The 21,948-nt window shown below is 34.9% G+C and overlaps 1 protein-coding gene across 1 annotated transcript in view; it reads right to left on the bottom strand.

Moving 5' to 3' along the window:
• LOC126682092 (uncharacterized) overlaps positions 1 to 20,317 on the bottom strand; it is an 83,629-nt gene extending 63,312 nt beyond the window's left edge. The window contains exon 1 of the mRNA XM_050377643.1: positions 17,081 to 20,317. Within this exon, the coding sequence (XP_050233600.1) occupies positions 17,081 to 20,317 (3,237 nt within the window). The remainder of the gene's footprint in view (positions 1 to 17,080) is intronic.
• Between the last annotated feature and the right edge of the window lie 1,631 nt (positions 20,318 to 21,948).

Raw genomic sequence — 21,948 nt, 5'->3', positions numbered from 1 at the left:
ACAAACTAAATGAACATTCTTATTCTCTTCGACACCCTCTAAAACTTCCGTTCAGGTTCCAACGTCATCTGGTACGCGTTGGGGGTCAAAAAACATACCTAAACTCCCCTCCCTTAGCTGTTTTCGGGAATGCAGAAAAGCCCCAAAAACAGGATAAAACAATAATTAATTTATTAGATAGCTTTTACATGATTTTCAATAATTCCAACTAGAAACTTTGTCCGAATAACTGATAATTTATCGAGCTTACAAAATTCCTAGTCAAGCTCAACTTTTCAAAAATCTCTTTTCTAGCCTACTTCGGGCTATCAAAATGCTTACATAAAACGGTCTGATCAACAAACTAATAGAATATTCATATTTTCTGTAACACTGTCTAAATCTTTTGTTTAGGTTCCAACTTTATCTGGTACGCTTATAGGGTCAAAAAACGCACCCAAACTCCCCTCCCTGAGCTGTTTTGGGGAATGCAGAAAAACCCCTAAAACGGGATAAAACGATAATTTATTTATCAAATAACTTTTCTATGATTTTAAATAATCCCAACTAGAAATGTTGTCCCAATAACACATAACTTATCCAGCTAACGAAATTACAAGTTAAACTCAACTTTTCAAAAATCCCTTTTCTAGCCTATTTCGGGCTATCAAAATGCTTACATAAAACGGTCTGATTAACAAACTAATTGAATATTCATATTGTCTGTAACACTGTCTAAATCTTTTGTTCAGGTTCCAACTTCATCCGTTACGCTTATAGGGTCAAAAAACGCACCCAAACTCCCCTCCCTGAGCTGTTTTGGGGAATGCAGAAAAGCCCCAAAAATGGGATAAAACGATAATTCATTTATCAAATGACTCTTCTATTATTTTAATTAATCCCAGCTAGAAATGTTGTCTGAATATCTGATAACTTATCGAGCTAAGAAAATTCCTAGTTAAACTCAACTTTTTTAAAATTCCTTTTCTAGCCTACTTCGGGCTATCAAAACGTTTACTTAAAACAGTCTGATTACCAAACTAATTGAACAATCTTATTGTCTTCAACACCCTCTAAAACTTCCGTTCAGGTTCCAACGTCATCCGGTACGCGTTGGGGGTCAAAAAACATACCTAAACTCCCCTCCCTTAGCTGTTTTCGGGAATGCAGAAAAGCCCCAAAAACAGGATAAAACAATAATTAATTTAATAGATAGCTTTTATATGATTTTCAATAATCCCAACTATAAATTTTTTCCGAATAACTGATAATTTATCGAGCTTACAAAATTCCTAGTCAAACTCAACTTTTCAAAAATCCCTTTTCTAGCCTACTTCGGGCTATCAAAATGCTTACATAAAACGGTCTGATTGACAAACTAATTGAATATTCTTATTTTCTGTAACACTGTCTAAATCTTTTGTTCAGGTTCCAACTTCATCTGGTATGCTTATAGGGTCAAAAAACGCGCCCAAAATCCCCTCCCTGAGCTGTTTTGGGGAATGCACAAAAACCCCTAAAACGGGATAAAAAGATAATTAATTTATCAAATAACTTTTATATGATTTAAAATAATCCCAACTAGAAATGTTGTCCCAATAACTTATAATTTATCGAGCTTACAAAATTCCTAGTCAAACTCTACTTTTTAAAAATTCCTTTTCTAGCCTACTTCGGGCTATCAAAACGCTTACTAAAAAAAGTCTGATTACCAAACTAAATGAACATTCTTATTGTCTTCAACACCCTCTAAAACTTCCGTTGAGGTTCCAACGTCATCCGGTACGCGTTGGGGGTCAAAAAACATACTTAAACTCCCCTCCCTTAGCTGTTTTCGGGAATGCAGAAAAGCCCAAAAAACAGGATAAAACGATAATTAATTAATCAAATAACTTTTATATGATTTTCAATAATCCCAACTAGAAACTTTGTCCGAATAACTGATAATTTATCGAGCTTACAAAATTCCAAGTCAAACTCAACTTTTCAAAAATCCCTTTTCTAACCTACTTCGGGCTATCAAAACGCTTACTTAAAACAGTCTGATTACCAAACTAAATGAACATTCTTATTGTTTTCAACACCCTCTAAAACCTCCGTTCAGGTTCCAACGTCATCCGGTACGCGTTGGGGGTCAAAAAACATACCTAAACTCCCCTCCCTTAGCTGTTTTCGGGAATGCAGAAAAGCCCCAAAAACAGGATAAAACGATAATTAATTTATCAAATAACTTTTATATGATTTTCAATAATCCCAACTAGAAACTTTGTCCGAATAACCGATAATTTATCGAACTTACACAATTTCTAGTCAAGCTCAACTTTTCAAAAATCCCTTTTCTAGCCTACTTCGGGCTATCAAAATGCTTACATAAAACGGTCTGATTAACAAACTAATTGAATATACATATTGTCTGTAACAGTGTCTAAATCTTTTGTTCAGGTTCCAACTTCATCTGGTACGCTTATAGGGTCAAAAAACGCACCCAAACTCCCCTCCATGAGCTGTTTTGGGGAATGCACAAAAACCCCAAAAACTGGATAAAACGATAATTTATTTATCAAATAACTTTTCTATGATTTTAAATAATCCCAACTGGAAATGTTGTCTCAATAACAGATAACTTATCGAGCTAACAAAATCCCTAGTTAAACTCAACTTTTCAAAAACCCCTTTTCTTGCCTACTTCGGGCTATTAAAATGCTTACATAAAACGGTCTGATTAACAAACTAATTGTATATTCATATTGTCTGTAACACTGTCTAAATCTTTTGTTCAGGTTCCAACTTCATCCATTACGCTTATAGGGTCAAAAAACGCACCCAAACTCCCCCTCCCTGAGCTGTTTTGGGGAATGCAGAAAAGCCCCAAAAATGGGATAAAACGATAATTCATTTATCAAATAACTCTTCTATTATTTTAATTAATCCCAACTAGAAACGTTGTCTGAATAACCGATAACTTATCGAGCTAAGAAAATTCCTAGTTAAACTCAACGGATAATAAACTCTCTGGGTCACTAAGGTTACCTTGAATTACAAAATAATCACTAAACTTCATTTTGTTACAAAACAGTCACTGAACTATACCTTTTGTTACAAAGGGGTGTCACTCATATAAAACGCAATATTTTTTGTTACGTGGCAAGCCAAAAATTACAAAAAGGGACATAGTTCACTGACCTTTTTGTAATAAAAAGTATAATTCAATGACTTTTTTGTAATTCATGAAAAGTTTAGTGTTCTTTTTGTAACAATATTAGCTTGAAAACGGTGCGTTTTATATGAGTGACACCCCTTTGTAACAAAAGGTATAGTTTAGTGACCATTTTGTAACAAAATGAAGTTTAGTGATCATTTTGTAATTTGGGGTAACCCTAGTGACCTAGGGAGTTTAATATCCTAAACTCAACTTTTTAAAAATTCCTTTTCTAGCCTACTTCGGGCTATCAAAACATTTACTTAAAACAGTCTGATTACCAAACTAATTGAACATTCTTATTGTCTTCAACACCCTTTAAAACTTCCGTTCAGGTTCCAACGTCATCTGGAACGCGTAGGGGGTCAAAAAACATACCCAAACTCCCCTCCCTTAGCTGTTTTTGGGAATGCAGAAAAGCCCCAAAAACAGGATAAAACGATAATTAATTTATCAAATAACTTTTATATGACTTTCAATAATCCCAACTAGAAACTTTGTCCGAATAACTGATAATTTATCGAGCTTACAAAATTCCTAGTCAAGCTCAACTTTTCAAAAATCCCTTTTCTAGCCTACTTTGGGCTATCAAAATGCTTACATACAACGGTCTGATTAACAAACTAATTGAATATACATATTGTCTGTAACAGTGTCTAAATCTTTTGTTCAGGTTCCAACTTCATCTGGTACGCTTATAGGGTCAAAAAACGCACCCAAACTCCCCTCCCTGAGCTGTTTTGGGGAATGCAGAAAAACCCCTAAAACGGGATAAAACGATAATTTATTTATCAAATAACTTTTCTATGATTTTAAATAATCCCAACTAGAAATGTTGTCTCAATAACAGATAACTTATCGAGCTAACAAAATTCCTAGTTAAACTCAACTTTTCAAAAATCCCTTTTCTAGCCTAATTCGGGCTATTAAAATGCTTACATAAAACGGTCTGATTAACAAACTAATTGTATATTCATATTGTCTGTAACACTGTCTAAATCTTTTGTTCATGTTCCAACTTCATCAGTTACGCTTATAGGGTCAAAAAACGCACCCAAACTCCCCTCCCTGAGCTGTTTTGGGGAATGCAGAAAAGCCCCAAAAATAGGATAAAACGATAATTTATTTATCAAATGACTTTTCTATAATTTTAAATAATCCCAACTAGAAACGTTGTCTGAATAACCGATAACTTATCGAGCTAACGAAATTCCTAGTTAAACTCAACTTTTCAAAATTCCCTTTTCTAGCCTACTTCGGGCTATCAAAATGCTTACATAAAACGGTCTGATTAAAAAACTAAATGAACATTCTTATTGTCTTCGACACCCTCTAAAACTTCCGTTCAGGTTCCAACGTCATCTGGTACGCGTTGGGGGTCAAAAAACATACCTAAACTCCCCTCCCTTAGCTGTTTTCGGGAATGCAGAAAAGCCCCAAAAACAGGATAAAACGATAATTAATTTATCAAATAACTTTTATATGATTTTCAATAATCCCAACTAGAAACTTTTTCCGAATAACTGATAATTTATCGAGCTTACAAAATTCCTAGTCAAACTCAACTTTTAAAAAATCCCTTTTCTAGCCTACTTCGGGCTATCAAAATGCTTACATAAAACGGTCTGATTAAAAAACTAATTGAATATTCATATTTTCTGTAACACTGTCTACATCTTTTATTCAGGTTCCAACTTCATCTGGTACACTTATAGGGTCAAAAAACGCGCCCAAAATCCCCTCCCTGAGTTGTTTTGGGGAATGCACAAAAACCCCTAAAACGGAATAAAAAGATAATTAATTTATCAAATAACTTTTATATGATTTTCAATAATCCCAACTAGAAACTTTTTCCGAATAACTGATAATTTATCGAGCTTACAAAATTCCTAGTCAAACTCAACTTTTCAAAAATCCCTTTTCTAGCCTACTTCGTGCTATCAAAATGCTTACATAAAACAGTCTGATTAACAAACTAATTGAATATTTATATTTTCTGTAACACTGTCTAAATCTTTTGTTCAGGTTCCAACTTCATCCGGTACGCTTATAGGGTCAAAAAACGCACCCAAATTTCCATCCCTAAGTTGTTTTGGGGAATGCACAAAAACCCCAAAAACGGGATAAAACGATAATTTATTTATCAAATAACTTTTCTATGATTTTAAATAATTCCAACTAGAAATGTTGTCCCAATAACAGATAACTTATCGAGCTAACGAAATTCCTAGTTAAACTCAACTTTTCAAAAATCCCTTTTTTAGCCTACTTCGGGCTATCAAAATGCTTACATAAAACGGTCTGATTAACAAACTAATTGAATATTTATATTGTCTGTAACACTGTCTAAATCTTTTGTTCAGGTTCCAACTTCATCCATTACGCTTATAGGGTCAAAAAACGCACCCAAACTCCCCTCCCTGAGCTGTTTTGGGGAATGCAGAAAAGCCCCAAAAATGGGACAAAACGATAATTCATTTGTCAAATGACTCTTCTATATTTTTAATTAATCCCAGCTAGAAACGTTGTCTGAATATGCGATAACTTATCGAGCTAAGAAAATTCCTAGTTAAACTTAACTTTTTTAAAATTCCTTTTCTAGCCTACTTCGGGCTATCAAAACGTTTACTTAAAACAGTCTGATTACCAAACTAATTGAACATTCTTATTGTCTTCAACACCCGCTAAAACTTCCGTTCAGGTTCCAACGTCATCTGGTACGTGTTGGGGGTCAAAAAACATACCCAAACTCCCATCCCTGAGTTGTTTTCGGGAATGCAGAAAAGCCCCAAAAACAGGATAAAACGATAATTAATTTATCAAATAACTTTTATATAATTTTCAATAATCCCAACTAGAAACGTTTTCCGAATAACTGATAATTTATCGAGCTAACAAAATTCCTAGTCAAACTCAACTTTTTAAAAATCCCTTTTCTAGCCTACTTCGGGCTATCAAAATGCTTACATAAAACGGTCTGATTAAAAAACTAATTGAATATTCATATTGTCTGTAACACTGTCTACATCTTTTTTTCAGGTTCCAACTTCATCTGGTACACTTATAGGGTCAAAAAACGCGCCCAAAATCCCCTCCCTGAGTTGTTTTGGGGAATGCACAAAAACCCCTAAAACGGGATAAAAAAATAATTAATTTATCAAATAACTTTTATATGATTTTCAATAATCCCAACTAGAAAGTTTTTCCGAATAACTGATAATTTATCGAGCTTACAAAATTCCTAGTCAAACTCAACTTTTCAAAAATCCCTTTTCTAGCCTACTTCGTGCTATCAAAATGCTTACATAAAACAGTCTGATTAACAAACTAATTGAATATTTATATTTTCTGTAACACTGTCTAAATCTTTTGTTCAGGTTCCAACTTCATCCGGTACGCTTATAGGGTCAAAAAACGCACCCAAACTTCCATCCCTAAGTTGTTTTGGGGAATGCACAAAAACCCCAAAAACGGGATAAAACGATAATTTATTTATCAAATAACTTTTCTATGATTTTAAATAATCCCAACTAGAAATGTTGTCCCAATAACATATAACTTATCGAGCTAACGAAATTCCTAGTTAAACTCAACTTTTCAAAAATCCCTTTTTTAGCCTACTTCGGGCTATCAAAATGCTTACATAAAACGGTCTGATTAACAAACTAATTGAATATTCATATTGTCTGTAACACTGTCTAAATCTTTTGTTCAGGTTCCAACTTCATCCATTACGCTTATAGGGTCAAAAAACGCACCCAAACTCCCCTCCCTGAGCTGTTTTGGGGAATGCAGAAAAGCCGTAAAATGGGATAAAACGATAATTCATTTATCAAATAACTCTTCTATTATTTTAATTAAGCCCAACTAGAAACGTTGTCTGAATAACCGATAACTTATCGAGCTAACAGAATTCCTAGTTAAACTCAACTTTTTAAAAATTCATTTTCTAGCCTACTTCTGGCTATCAAAACGCTTACTAAAAACAGTCTGATTACCAAACTAAATGAACATTCTTATTGTCTTCAACACCCTCTAAAACTTCCGTTGAGGTTCCAACGTTATCCGGTACGCGTTGGGGGTCAAAAAACATACCCAAACTCCCCTCCCTGAGTTGTTTTCGGGAATGCAGAAAAGCCCCAAAAACAGGATAAAACAATAATCAATTTATCAAATAACTTTTATATGATATTCAATAATCCCAACTAGAAACTTTGTCCGAATAACTGATAATTTATCGAACTTACAAAATTCCTAATCAAACTCAACTTTTCAAAAATCCTTTTTCTAGCCTACTTCGTGCTATCAAAATGCTTACATAAAACGGTCTAATTAACAAACTAATTGAATATTCATATTGTCTGTAACACTGTCTAAATCTTTTGTTCAGGTTCCAACTTCATCTGGTACGCTTATAGGGTAAAAAAAACGCACCCAAACTCCCTTCCCTGAGCTGTTTTGGGGAATGCACAAAAACCCCTAAAACGATAATTTATTTATGAAATAACTTTTCTATGATTTTAAATAATCACAACTAGAAATGTTGTTCCAATAACAGATAACTTATCGAGCTAACAAAATTTCTAGTTATACTCAACCTTTCAAAAATTCCTTTTTCTAGCCTACTTCGGGCTATCAAAATACTTACATAAAACGGTCTGATTAACAAACTAATTGAATATTCATATTGTCCGTAACACTGTCTAAATCTTTTGTTCAGGTTCCAACTGCATCCGTTACGCTTATAGGGTCAAAAAACGCACCCAAACTCCCCTCCCTGAGGTGTTTTGGGGAATGCAAGCCCCAAAAATGGGATAAAATGATAATTCATTTATTAAATCACTCTTATATTATTATAATTAATCCCAACTAGAAATGTTGTCTGAATCACCGATAACTTATCGAGCTAACAGAATTCCTAGTTAAACTTAACTTTTTAAAAATTCCTTTTCTAGCCTAATTCGGGCTATCAAAACGCTTACATAAAACAGTCTGATTACCAAACTAATTGAACATTCTTATTGTCTTCAACATCCTCTAAAACTTCTGTTTCGGTTCCAACTTCATCCGGTACGCGTAGGGGGTAAAAAACATACCCAAACTCCCCTCCCTGAGCTGTTTTAGGGAATGCAGAAAAGCCCCAAAAACAGGATAAAACGATAATTAATTTATCAAATAACTTTTATATGATTTTCAATAATCCCAACTAGAAACTTTGTCCGAATAACCGATAATTTATCGAACTAACAAAATTCCTAGTCAAACTCAACTTTTCAAAAATCTCTTTTCTAGCCTACTTCGGGCTATCAAAATGCTTACATACAACGGTCTGATTAACAAACTAATTGAATATACATATATTTCTGTAACACTGTCTAAATCTTTTGTTTATGTTCCAACTTCATATGGTACGCTTATAGGGTCAAAAAACGCACCCAAACTCCCCTCCCTAAGCTGTTTTGGGGAATGCACAAAAACCCCAAAAAGGGGATAAAAGGATAATTAATTTATCAAATACCTTTTCTATGATCTTAAATAATCCCAACTAGAAATGTTGTTCCAATAACAGATAACTTATCGAGCTAACAAAATTCCTAGTTAAACTCGACTTTTCAAAAATTCCTGTTCTAGCCCACTTCGGGCTATCAAAATGCTTACATAAAACGGTATGATTAACAAACTAATTGAATATTCATATTGTCTGTAACACTGTCTAAATCTTATATTCAGGTTCCAACTTCATCTGGTACGATTATAGGGTCAAAAAACGCACCCAAACTCCCCTCCTTGAGCTGTTTTCGGGAATGCAGAAAAGCCGCAAAAATGGGATAAAACGATAATTCATTTATTAAACAACTCTTATATTATTTTAATTAAGCCCAACTAGAAACGTTGTCTGAATAACCGATAACTTATCGAGCTAACAGAATTCCTAGTTAAACTCAAACTTTTAAAAATTCCTTTTCTAGCCTACTTCGGGCTATCAAAACGCTTACTAAAAAAAGTCTGATTACCAAACTAAATGAACATTCTTATTGTCTTCAACACCCTCTAAAACTTCCGTTGAGGTTCCAACGTCATCCGGTACGCGTTGGGGGTCAAAAAACATACCTAAACTCCCCTTCCTTAGCTGTTTTCTGGAATGCAGAAAAGCCCCAAAAACAGGATAAAACGATAATTAATGTATCAAATAACTTTTATATGATTTTCAATAATCCCAACTAGAAACTTTGTCCGAATAACTGATAATTTATCGAGCTTACAAAATTCCTAGTCAAACTGAACTTTTCAAAAATCCCTTTTCTAGCCTACTTCGGGCTATCAAAATGCTTACATAAAACGGTCTGATTAACAAACTAATTGAATATTCATATTATCTGTAACACTGTCTAAATCTTTTTTCAGGTTCCAACTTCATCTGGTACGCTTATAGGGTCATAAAACGCACCCAAAATCCCCTCCCTGGGCTGTTTTGGGGACTACTGAACGACCCAAAAATAGTTAAGCGAACAGGGTTTTAATTTTCTCTCTTCAAATGAAATGAAGATATGATAACATTTTTCGTAGGTTAAATTACATTTTCCGTATGTTATTTAATTAGCTATCCAAATTGGCTAAAATAAATTAACTATTGGGATAAAACGATAATTAATATATTAAATCACTTTTCCTATCATTATAATTAATCTCAACTAGAAACGTTGTCCGAATAACCGATAATTTATCGAGCTAACAAATTTCTAGTTAAACTCAACTTTTCAAAAATCCCTTTTCTAGCCAACTTCGGGCTATCAAAACGCTTACATAAAACAGTCCGATTACCAAACTAATTGAACATTTGTATTGTCTGCAACATCGTCTAAAATTTCTGTTCAGGTTCGAACTTCATCTGGTACGCGTATGGGGTAAAAAAACACAGCCAAAATCCCCTCCCTCAGCTGTTTTGGGGACTGCAGAATGCCCCAAAAAGGGCCAAGCGAACAGGGTTTTAATTTTCTCTCTTCAAATGAAATGAAGATATGATAACATTTGTGTAGGTTAAATTACATTTTCCGTAAGTTATTTAATTACCTTTTCAAATTGGCTAAAATAAATTAATTATCAGGATAAAAGGTTAATTAATTTATTAAACCACTTTTCCTATGATTATAATCTCAACTAAAAACATTGTCCGAATAACCGAAAATTTATCGAGCTAACAAATTCCTAGCTAATCTCAACTTTTCAAAATTCCCTTTTCTAGCAAACTTCAAGCTATCAAAACATTTACATAAAACAGTCTGATTACCAGACTAATTGAACATTTGTATTGTCTGCAACACCGTCTAAAATTTCCGTTCAGGTTCGAACTTCATCTGGTACGCGTATGGGGTAAAAAAAAGCACAAAAAATCCCCTCCCTCAGTTGTTTTGGGGACTGCAGAATGCCCCAAAAAGGGCCAAGCGAACAGGGTTTTAATTTTCTCTCTTCAAATGAAATGAAGATATGATAACATTTGTGTAGGTTAAATTACATTTTCCGTAAGTTATTTAATTACCTTTTCAAATTGGCTAAAATAAATTATTATCGGTATAAAAGGTTAATTAATTTATTAAACCACTTTTCATATGATTTTAATTTCAACTAAAAACGTTGTCCGAATAACCGATAATTTATCGAGCTAACAAATTCCTAGTTAAACTCAACTTTTCAAAATTCCCTTTTCTAGCCAACTTAAGGCTATCAAAATATTTACATAAAACAGTCTGATTACCAAACTAATTGCACATTTGTATTTTCTGCAACACCGTCTAAAATTTCCGTTTAGGTTCGAACTTCATCCGGTACACGTAAGGGGTCAAAAATGCACCCAAAATCCCCTCCCTGAGCTATTTTGGGGACTGCGAAACGCCCCAAAAATGGCCAAGCGAACAGGGTTTTAATTTTCTCTCTGCAAATAAAATGAAGATATGATAACATTATTCGTAGGTTAATTACATTTTTTGTATGTTATTTACTTAGCTATCCAAATTGGCTAAAATATATTAATTATCAGGATGAAACTCTAATTAATTTATTAAATAACTTTCCTATGATTATAATTAATCTCAACTATAAACGTTGTATGAATAACCGATAATTCATCTAGCTAACAAATTCCTAGTTAAACTCAACTTTTCAAAAATCCCTTGTTCTAGCCAACTTCGGGCTATCAAAATGCTTACATAAAACAGTCTGATTACCAAACTAATATAACATTCATATTGTCTGCAACATCGTCTACAATTTCCATTTAGGTTCGAACTTCATCCGGTACGTGTAGGGGATCAAAAACGCACCCAAAATCTCTTATATGAACTGTTTTGGGGACTGCAGAGCAGCCCTATAAATGGCCAAGAGAACAAGGTTTTAATTTTCTCTCTTCAAATGAAATGAAGATATGATAATATTTTTCGTAGGTTAAATTACATTTTTCGTATGTTATTTAATATGCTATCCAAATTGGCTAAAATAAATTAATTATCAGGATAAAACGATAATTAATTTATTAAAACACTTTTCCTATGATTATAATTAATCTCAACTAGAAACTTTGTCCGAATAACCGATAATTTATCGAGCTAACAAATTCCTAGTTAAACTTAACTTTTCAAAAATCCCTTTTCTTGCCAACTTCGGGCTATCAAAACGCTTCAATAAAACAGTCTGATTACCAAACTAATTGAACATTCGTATTGTCTGCAACACCCGTCTATAATTCCTGTCTATGTTCGAACATCATCCGGTACGCGTAGGGGGTCAAACAATGCACCCAAAATCCTCTCCCTGGACTGTTTTGGGACTGCAGAACGCCCCAAAAATGGCCAAGCGAACAGGGTTTTAATTTTCTCGCTTCAAATGAAATGAAGATATTATAACATTTTTTGTATAGGTTAAATTACATTTTCCGTATGTTATTTAATTAGCTATCCAAATTGGCTAAAATAAATTAATTATCGGGATAAAACGATAATTAAGTTATTAAGTCACTTTTCCTATGATTATAATTAATCTCAACTATAAACGTTGTCCGAATAACCGATAATTTATCGAGCTAACAAATTTCTAGTTAATCTCAACTTTTCAAAACTCCCTTTTCTAGCCTAATTCGGACTATTAAAATACTTACATAAAAAATTCTGATTACAAAACTAATTTAACAATCCTCTTGTCTCCAACACCGTCTAAAACTTCCGTTTAGATTCAAACTTCATCTGGTACGCTTAGGGTGTCAAAAAACGCACCCAAAATCCCCTATATAAACTGTTTTGGGGACTGCAAAACAGCCACAAAAAGGGCCAATCGAGCAGGGTTTTAATTATCTCTTCAAATGAAATGAAGATATGATAACATTTTCGGTACGTCATATAACATTTTCTGAATGTTATTTAATTATCTATCCAAATTGGCTAAAATAAATTAATTATCGTGATAAAACAATAATTAATTTATTGAATAACTGTTCCTATGACTATAATTAATCTCAACTATAAACCTTGTCCGAATAACCGATAATTTATCGAGCTAACAAATTTCTAGTTAAACTCAACTTTTCAAAAATACCTTTTCTAGCCTAATTCGGACTATTAAAATGTTTATTTAATACAGTCTGATTACAAAACTAATTGAACATTCGTATTCTCTGCAACACCGTCTAAAACTTCGTTTAGGTTCGAACTTCGTCCGGTACGCGTAGGGGGTAAAAAAACGCACCCAAAATCCCCTCCCTATGTTGTTTTAGGGACTGCAGAACGCCCCAAAAATGGCCAAGCGAATAGGGTTTTAATTTTCTCGCTTCAAATGAAATGAATATATGATAACTTTTTTCGTAGGTTAAATTACATTTTCCGTATGTTATTTAATTAGCTTTCCAAATTTGCTAAAATAAATTATTTATCGGGAGAAAACGTTAATTAATTTATTAAATCATTTTTCCTATCTTTATAGTTAATCTCAACTAGAAACGTTGTCCGAATAACCGATAATTTATCGAGCTAACAAATTCCTAGTTAAACTCAACTTTTCAAAAATCTCTTTTCTATCCAACTTCGGGCTATCAAAGCGCTTACATAAAACAGTCCGATTACTAAACTAATTGAACATTCGTATTGTCTATAATACCGTCAAAAATTTACGTTCAGGTTCGAACATCATCCGGTACGCGTAGGGGGTCAAAAAACGCACCCAAAATCTCCTCCCTGAGTTGTGTTGGGGACTGCAGAATGCTCCAAAAATGGCCAAGCGAACAGGGTTTTAGTTTTCTCTCTTCAAATGAAATGAAAATCTGATAACATTTTTCGTAGGTTAAATTACATTTTCTGTATGTTATTTAATTAGCTATTCAAATTGGCTAAAATAAATTAATTATCGGGATAAAACGATAATTAATTTATTAAATCACTTTTTCTATCATTACAATTAATCTCAACTAGAAACTTTGTCGGAATAACCGATAATTTATCGAGCTAACTAATTCCTAGTTAAACTCAACTTTTCAAAAATCCATTTTCTAACCAACTTCGGGCTATCAAAACGCTTACATAAAACAGTCTGATTACCAAACTAATTGAACATTCGTATTGTCTGCAATATCGTCAAATATTTCCGTTCAGGTTCGAACTCTATCCGGTACGCGTATGGGGTCAAAAAACGCACCTGAAATCCCCTCACTGAGTTGTGTTGGGGACTGCACAACGCTCCAAAAATGGCCAAGCGAACAAGGTTTTAATTTTCTCTCTTCAAATGAAATGAAGATATGATAACATTTGTGTAGGTTAAATTACATTTTCCGTATGTTATTTAATTAGCTATTCAAATTGACTAAAATAAATTAATTATCGGGATAAAACGATAATTAATTTATTAAATCACTTTTCCTATCATTATTATTAATCTCAACTAGAAACTTTGTCGGAATAACCGATAATTTATCGAGCTAACGAATTATTAGTTAAACTCAACTTTTCAAAAATCCCTTTTCTAGCCAACTTCGGGCTATCAAAACGCTTAGTTAAAACAGCCTGATTACCAAACTAATTGAACATTCGTATTGTCTGCATTACCGTCTAAATTTTTTTTTCAGATTCGAACTTCATCTGGTACCCGTAGGGGGTCAAAAACGCACCCAAAATCCCCTCCCTGAGCTGTTTTGAGGACTGCTGAACGACCCAAAAATGGCCAAGCGAACGCGGTTTTAATTTTCTCTCTTCAAATGAAATGAAGATATGATAACATTTTACGTAGGTTAAATTACATTTTCCGTATGTTATTTAATTAGCTATCCAAATTGGCTAAAATTAATTAATTTTCGGTATAAAACGATAGTTAATTTATTAAATCATTTTTCCTATTATTATAATTAATCTCAACTAGAAACGTTGTCCGAATAACCAATAATTTATCGAGCTAACAAATTCCTAGTTAAACTTAACTTTTCAAAAATTCCTTTTCTAGCCAACTTCGGGCTATCAAAACGCTTACTTAAACAGTCTGATTATCAAACTAATAGAACATTCGTATTTATGCAACACCGTCTAAAATTTGTGTCTTGGTTCGAACTTCATCCGGTTCTCGTAAGAGGTCAAAAAACGCACTTAAAATCCCCTCCGTGAGCTGTTTTGGGGACTGCAGAACGACCCAAAAATAGCCAAGCGAACAAGGTTTTAATTTTCTCTCTTCAAATGAAATGAAGATATGATAACATTTTTCGTAGGTTAAATTACATTTTTCGTATGTTATTTAATTAGCTATTCAAATTAGCTAAAATAAATTAATTATCGAGATAAAACGATAATTAATTTATTAAATCACTTTTCCTATCATTATAATTAATCTCAACTAGAAACTTTGTCTGAATAACTGATAATTTATCGAGCTAACGAATTCCTAGTTAAACTCAACTTTTCAAAAATCCCTTTTCTAGCCAACTTCGGGCTATCAAAATGCTTACTTAACACAGTCCGATTATCAAACTAATTGAACATTCGTATTGTCTACAACACCGTCTAAAATTTTCGTCGAGGTTCTAACTTCATCAGGTACGCGTAGGGGGTCAAAAAAGGCACCCAAAATCCCCACCCTAAGCTGTTTTGGGGACTGCTGAACGACCCAAAAATGGCCAAGCGAACAGGGTTTTAATTTTCTCTCTTCAAATGAAATGAAGATATGGTAACATTTTTCGTAGGTTAAATTACATTTTCCGTATGTTATTTAATTAGCTATCCAAATTGGCTAAAATAAATTAATTATCGGGATAAAACGATAATTAATTTATTAAATCACTTTTCCTATCTTTATAATTAATCTCAACTAGAAACGTTGTCCGAATAACCGATAATTTATCGAACTAACAAATTCCTAATTAAACTCAACTTTTCAAAAATCTCTTTTGTAGCCAACTTCGGGCTATCAAAACGCTTACATAAATCAGTCTGATTATCAAACTAATTGAACATTCGTATTGTGTGCAATATCGTCTAAAATTTTCGTTCAGGTTCGAACTTCATCTGGGACGCGTAGGGGTCAAAACACGCACCCAAAATACCCTCCCTGAGCTGTCCTGGGGACTGCAGAACGCTCCAAAAATAGCCAAGCGAACAGGGTTTTAATTTTTTCTCTTCAAATGAAATGAAGATATGATAACATTTTTCGTAGGTTAAATTACATTTTCCGTATGTTATTTAATTAGCTACCCAAACTGGCTAAAATAAATTAATTATCAGGATAAAACGATTATTTCTTTATTAAATAACTTTTCCTATCATTATAATTAATCTCAACTAGAAAATTGGTTTGAATAACCGATAATTTATCAAGCTAACGAATTCCTAGTTAAACTCAACTTTTCAAAAATTCCTTTTCTAGACAACTTCAGGCTATCAAAACGCTTACATAAAACAGTCTAATTACCAAACTAATTGAACATTCATATTGTCTGCAACACCGTCTAAAATTTCCATTAAGGTTCGAACTTCATCCGTTACGCGTAGGGGGTCAAAAACGCACCCAAAATCCCCTATTTGAACTGTTTTGGGGACTGCAGAGCAGCCCTAAAAAGGGCTAATCGAGCAGGGTTTAAATTCCCTCTTCAAATAAAATGAAGATATGATAACATTTTTCGTACGTCAAATAACAATTTTCGTATGTTATTTAATAACCTATCTAAATTGGCTAAAATAAATTAATTATCGGGATAAAATGATAATTAAGTTATTAAATCACTTTTCCTATGATTATAATTAATCTCAACAATAAGCGTTGTCCGAATAATCGATAATTTATTTGAGCTAACAAATTTCAAGTTAAACTCAACTTTTCAAAAATCCATTTTCTAGCCTAATTCGGACTATTAAAATGCTTACTTAAAACAGTCTGATTACAAAACTAATTGAACATTTGTATTGTTTGCAACACCGTCTAAAACTTCCGTTTAGGTTCGAACTTCATCCGGTACGATTAGGGGGTCAAAAAACGCACCCAAAATTCCCTATATGAACTGTTTTAGGGACTGCAAAACAGCCACAAAAAGGGCCAATCGAGTAGGCTTTTAATTCTCTCTTCAAATGAAATGAAGATATGATAACATTTTTCGTACGTCATATAACATTTTCTGAATTTTATTTAATTACCTATCCAAATTGGCTAAAATAAATTAATTATGTGATAATACGATAATTAATTTATTAAATGACTTTTCCTATGATTATAATTAATCGCAACTATAAATGTTGTCCGAATAACCGATAATTTATCGAGCTAACAAATTTCTAGTTAAACTTAACTTTTCAAAAATCCCTTTTCTAGCCTAATTCGGACTATTAAAATGCTTACTTTTTTTTTTTTTGAGAATCAACTTAGACTTCATTAAAAATCCAAAGCAATTACATTTGTGAGAAAATCAGGGAAGTGACACAACCACTCCTGATGACCTGAAATGGAACGGGCATATTGCGCTAACACGTGCGCTGCCTGATTCGCAGATCGCCTCACGAAAACAAAAATAACGTTATTGAACTGCTTTGTTAAATCTAAACAATCGCCAATTAAGAAGTCTGCTTCCACTGCACTCGGGTTCCTCAGCTCTAACACGACATCCATCGCATCAGACTCTATCATTAAGTTTGGATACTCTTTTAACCAACTTAATGCCTCTCTAATGCCAATAGTTTCTGCTGATCTTGGGCCATTGTTTTCCCTCAAATGAACTTGTCTAGCACGAACAACACAACCGCGCCAGTCCCTCACAACAATGCCAATACCTATACCATCATTCCCGGAGAACACTGCAGCATCCACGTTTGCTTTAAGGAAACCTTGAGGCGGAGGACTCCATCTGATCTTCCCATCTTCCGGCCGAAGAGCTGCTGTTCTATGCTGAACCGCCGCTCCATGAGCCATACTCCAAGAAGAGGACTGAGAACTCACTGCTGCCAAGATAGACTCTGCCGTGCCAGAGTTACTATTCCAGACCGAATTATTCCTGTTCAGCCAGAGATTCCAACAAGCAACAGCGACCAAAGCCTTGTCTTCCATCTTAAGTTCAGTTAACCACCTCAAACACCAATCAGCAACCGACCTATCCTCCACAAACAAAGGCACCTTGATAACCTGCCAAACACTACGAGCAACTGGACAGAAATACAAAATGTGAGCAGCATTGTCAAGCCCCGCTGAACACACAGCACATTGATTGAAAACGAAGACTTTTCTTCTTTCTAGCGCTTCCGAGGTCGGCAAAAAATCCTTACACACCCTCCAAAGAAAATTTCGGATGTGAAGAGGAATAGATAAGTGCCAAATCAGATTCCAAAGGCCACTCGGATTCTCCATAACATGCCCAAACACTGCTCGATAACAACTCCGGACAGAAAATTTACCTTTTGAGTCCAAGTGCCAAAACCAACCATCGTTAACATCACGAGTACTCGTAGGAATATTTAGAATTCTATCCGCATCACCATTGTTAAAAATATCCCTCACAAGACCTACATCCCATCTATTGCCGCCAACCTCAAACAAATCGCAAACCTTTGCATCAACTAGGTTATCCGGCATAGGAGTAGATAACACCCCACTGCCTTCGCCCAACACCCAAGGACTACCCCAAATTTTGGTTCTCCTTCCATTACCCAGCCTCACTCTAGTACCCATAATCATCACTGCTTGCGTCTCAAAAATACTTCTCCACACGTAACTCGGATTCGCACCTAACTTGGCCTCTAAGAATGTAGAATTCGGAAAATATCTAGCTTTGAAGACTTTCACCATCAAATTATTCTCCTCGGTGATAAACCGCCAAGCTTGGCGAGCCAACATAGCTAGATTAAACTCTCGAATCTTTTTAAACCCCATACCGCCAAATTTTTTCGGGATACAAAGTCTATCCCAACTTGCCCAATTAATGCCCTTCCTCTTCTCTCTATCTCTACCCCACCAAAACGAATTAAGCATCCTTTCAAGCTCCTCACAAAGACGGCGAGGGATTAAAAACACATTCATCACATAATTTGGCATAGATTGTGCAACCGTTTTAATAAGAATCTCCTTTCCCCCTCTAGATAAAAACTTTGAATTCCACCCTTTCACCTTACTCCAAACTCTTTCCCGAACAAAATCAAAAATAGCGGTCTTATTTTTACCAACCAAAGATGGGAGGCCTAAATATTTCCCACTATCACTCGCCTCATCCACATTCAACACCGACCGAATACCCACTCTATCTGCCAACAAAACATTTGTGCTAAAGATAATATTGGATTTTTGGAGATTTACCTTTTGGCCCGAGAGACTCTCATAATTATCAAGCACCCCTTTTACGGTAGTCATTTCCTCTTTCGAAGCTCGGAAAAAGAGAAAACAATCATCCGCAAAGAAAAGATGGCTAATCGTAGGAGCTCCCCTACAAACTTCTACCCCGTGCAATTTACCTCCATTCTCTTCATTTTTAAGAAGTAAGCTAAGGCCTTCCGCGCAAATAATAAACAGATACGGCGAGAGGGGATCGCCTTGTCTCAAGCCTCTGCTAGGAATAATAGGGTCGAGCAGCTCACAGTCACCAATACTGGAATAAGTGACCGAAGAGATACAATACATCACCAATTTTACCCAAGCGTCGCAAAACCCCAACTTCTTAAGCATAAACTCGACAAAATCCCAACGAACTCTATCATAAGCTTTACTCATGTCAATTTTAAGCGCCGCCATACCCAACTTCCCTCTTCTTTTCCGTCTCAAATAATGGCCAATCTCATACGCAATTAAAAAATTATCAGTAATAAGCCTGTTTTCAACAAAAGCGCTTTGGTTCTCTGAGATAATATTAGGCATTAATTTCTTCATTCGATTGGCTAACACTTTTGAAATGATTTTATAGGACACATTGCACAAAGAAATAGGCCGAAGTTCAGTCATATACTCCGGATTACTAACTTTAGGAATCAAAACTAAAGCAGTATCATTCAAGCCACTTTTAAAACAACCTGTAGCAAAAAAGTCTCTACAAAGCTTAATCACATCCTTCCCCACCACACCCCAATAATTTTTAAAAAACGCCGGATTAAAGCCGTCTGGACCCGGAGACTTATCATTATGCATGCTAAACACCGCATTCTTTACTTCCCAATCAGAGACAGGGCTCATTAAACAACCATTTTCATCTTCAGATACACGAGAAGCAATCTCCACAAACTCAATAGGGCCAAATTGATTTTCAGTAAAAAGAGAACTAAAATACCTCTGCTTTATGCCTGCAACCTCCTCTTTAGAAGTTCTCCAAATCCCACATTCGTCTCTAAGCTTATTCACTTGATTTCCTTTCTTCCTAGCAGTTGCAAAATTGTGGAAATACCGTGTATTGGCATCTCCATGTGCTAGCCAGAAGCTCTTAGCTCGCTGTTTCCAGTAAACTTCTTCTTCCCCAAGCAACGCGTGATACTCCATGGCTAACCTGCTGTATTCCGCTCTCCGCCTATCATCACTGTTAACATTCAGGCGTCCCATACGATTCCGAAGCCCAGCTGCTCTCTTCTTATAATTCGGGCCCCTGTTACCTCCCCATTCAATAAGAGTCTTCTGAGTTGCGGTTAGTTTTGCAGCAATATCTGAATCTGTCGAGCTCCCCATTAAAATGCTTACTTAAAACAGTCTGATTACAAAACTAATTGAACATTCGTATTGTTTGCAACACCGTCTAAAACTCCCGTTTAGGTTCGAACTTCATCCGGTACGCGTAGGGGGTCAAAAAACGCACCCAAATTGGCTAAAATAAATTAATTATGTGATAAAACGATAATTAATTTATTAAATGACTTTTCCTATGATTATAATTAATCGAGTAGCTCGTTTCAATCCAGATCCATAATCGCTTAAAACAATTTTAAAACATTTATAATACTAAAATATAATGCGGTACTTAATAAAGCGGTAAATAGCACTACAAACTCACTTTGCTTATCCACGTGAATCTTGGCAAACAGCTAACCCTGCGTAGACTCCGAAGCACGAGTAGTCGACGGGTCTAAAACAATATATAAGTTAAAATCCATCCAACCCCTAACTCTAAGAATACTAGACACCACATAGGACTAGCACAATACCGAGTCAAGCATAAACGTAGCAAGAATAGAATGAACAATTAATCATGTAATGACCCGAGTCAAACTGAATCACATCGAGTAACACAATACTCAAATGATTAAGTAAGCCAAGTCTATTGGGTTTCCGCTTTAAAATCCGTTCCGAAAAGTATTACTTAAATAATAAATAAATAATAACTTAAATCAATTTCCTCAAATATTCAGTTAGCCGAGTTACCAATAACTACCAAGCTACCTCACATGTCGGGTGACCCAAGTCTAACCCGACCCAAAATATTTTATCAAAATATAAGCCAGAGTTTATAATTCTCAAAAATACTTTGATAAAATAAGCATAATCATACCCAATTATAAACCATAGTTTATAATTATAAAATCAATTTTGATAAAATAATAAATTAATTTTTAAAACGGAACCCAATATCTTTAACTTCAAGTAACCCGAGTTACAATAAAAAACTTAATCATTTTAAGTGTATAAAACTTTAGGGACTAAACTGTACTTTAGCTAATTAGGGACTAAACTGTACTTTAGCCACTTAGGGACTAAACTGCACATTAGCCACTTAGGGACTAAACTGCACTTTAGCCAATTTGATATTCGAAGTCCAATTAATTAATGTTGTTTATAATTAAAACAAAATATAAAGTTAATAATCAAAAACTTACTAAAATAAGTTTTAAAAAAAACGTTTAGGATTCTTAGCTTTGATCGTGTTCTGACACTTAGTCGAGATATTTGTTATATCTCTTTTTTAATTAATCGGGGTCCTTAATCGTTTTTACGATTTAATATTAAAAATATCAAAATCCCATTTCTTTATGGCTAAAAGTCCATTTTAGCCCCTCGGGCAAAAAGTCCATTTTAGTCCCTCGTGGACCCGCTGCACGCCCGCACAGGGTGGTCTGCGTCCGCACACCTTGGGTGTGCGTCTGCACACCGGTGTGCGTCTGCACACCGGTGTGCGTCTGCACACCGGTGTGCGTCTGCACACCATCACTGGTGTGCGTCCGCACACCGCTGGTGTGCGTCCACACACCATAACTGGTGTGCGTCCGCACCCCGCTGGTGTGCGTCCACACACCATCACAGGTGTGCGTTCGCACACCACGGGTGTGCGATCGCACAACACGTGCGATCCGCACGCAGGCCCCGGA

The sequence above is a fragment of the Mercurialis annua genome, linkage group LG5 (genome assembly GCF_937616625.2).
Source record: "Mercurialis annua linkage group LG5, ddMerAnnu1.2, whole genome shotgun sequence".
In the NCBI taxonomy this organism is placed as follows: Eukaryota; Viridiplantae; Streptophyta; class Magnoliopsida; order Malpighiales; family Euphorbiaceae; genus Mercurialis; species Mercurialis annua.
This window is presented reverse-complemented; position numbering and strand designations above follow the sequence as displayed.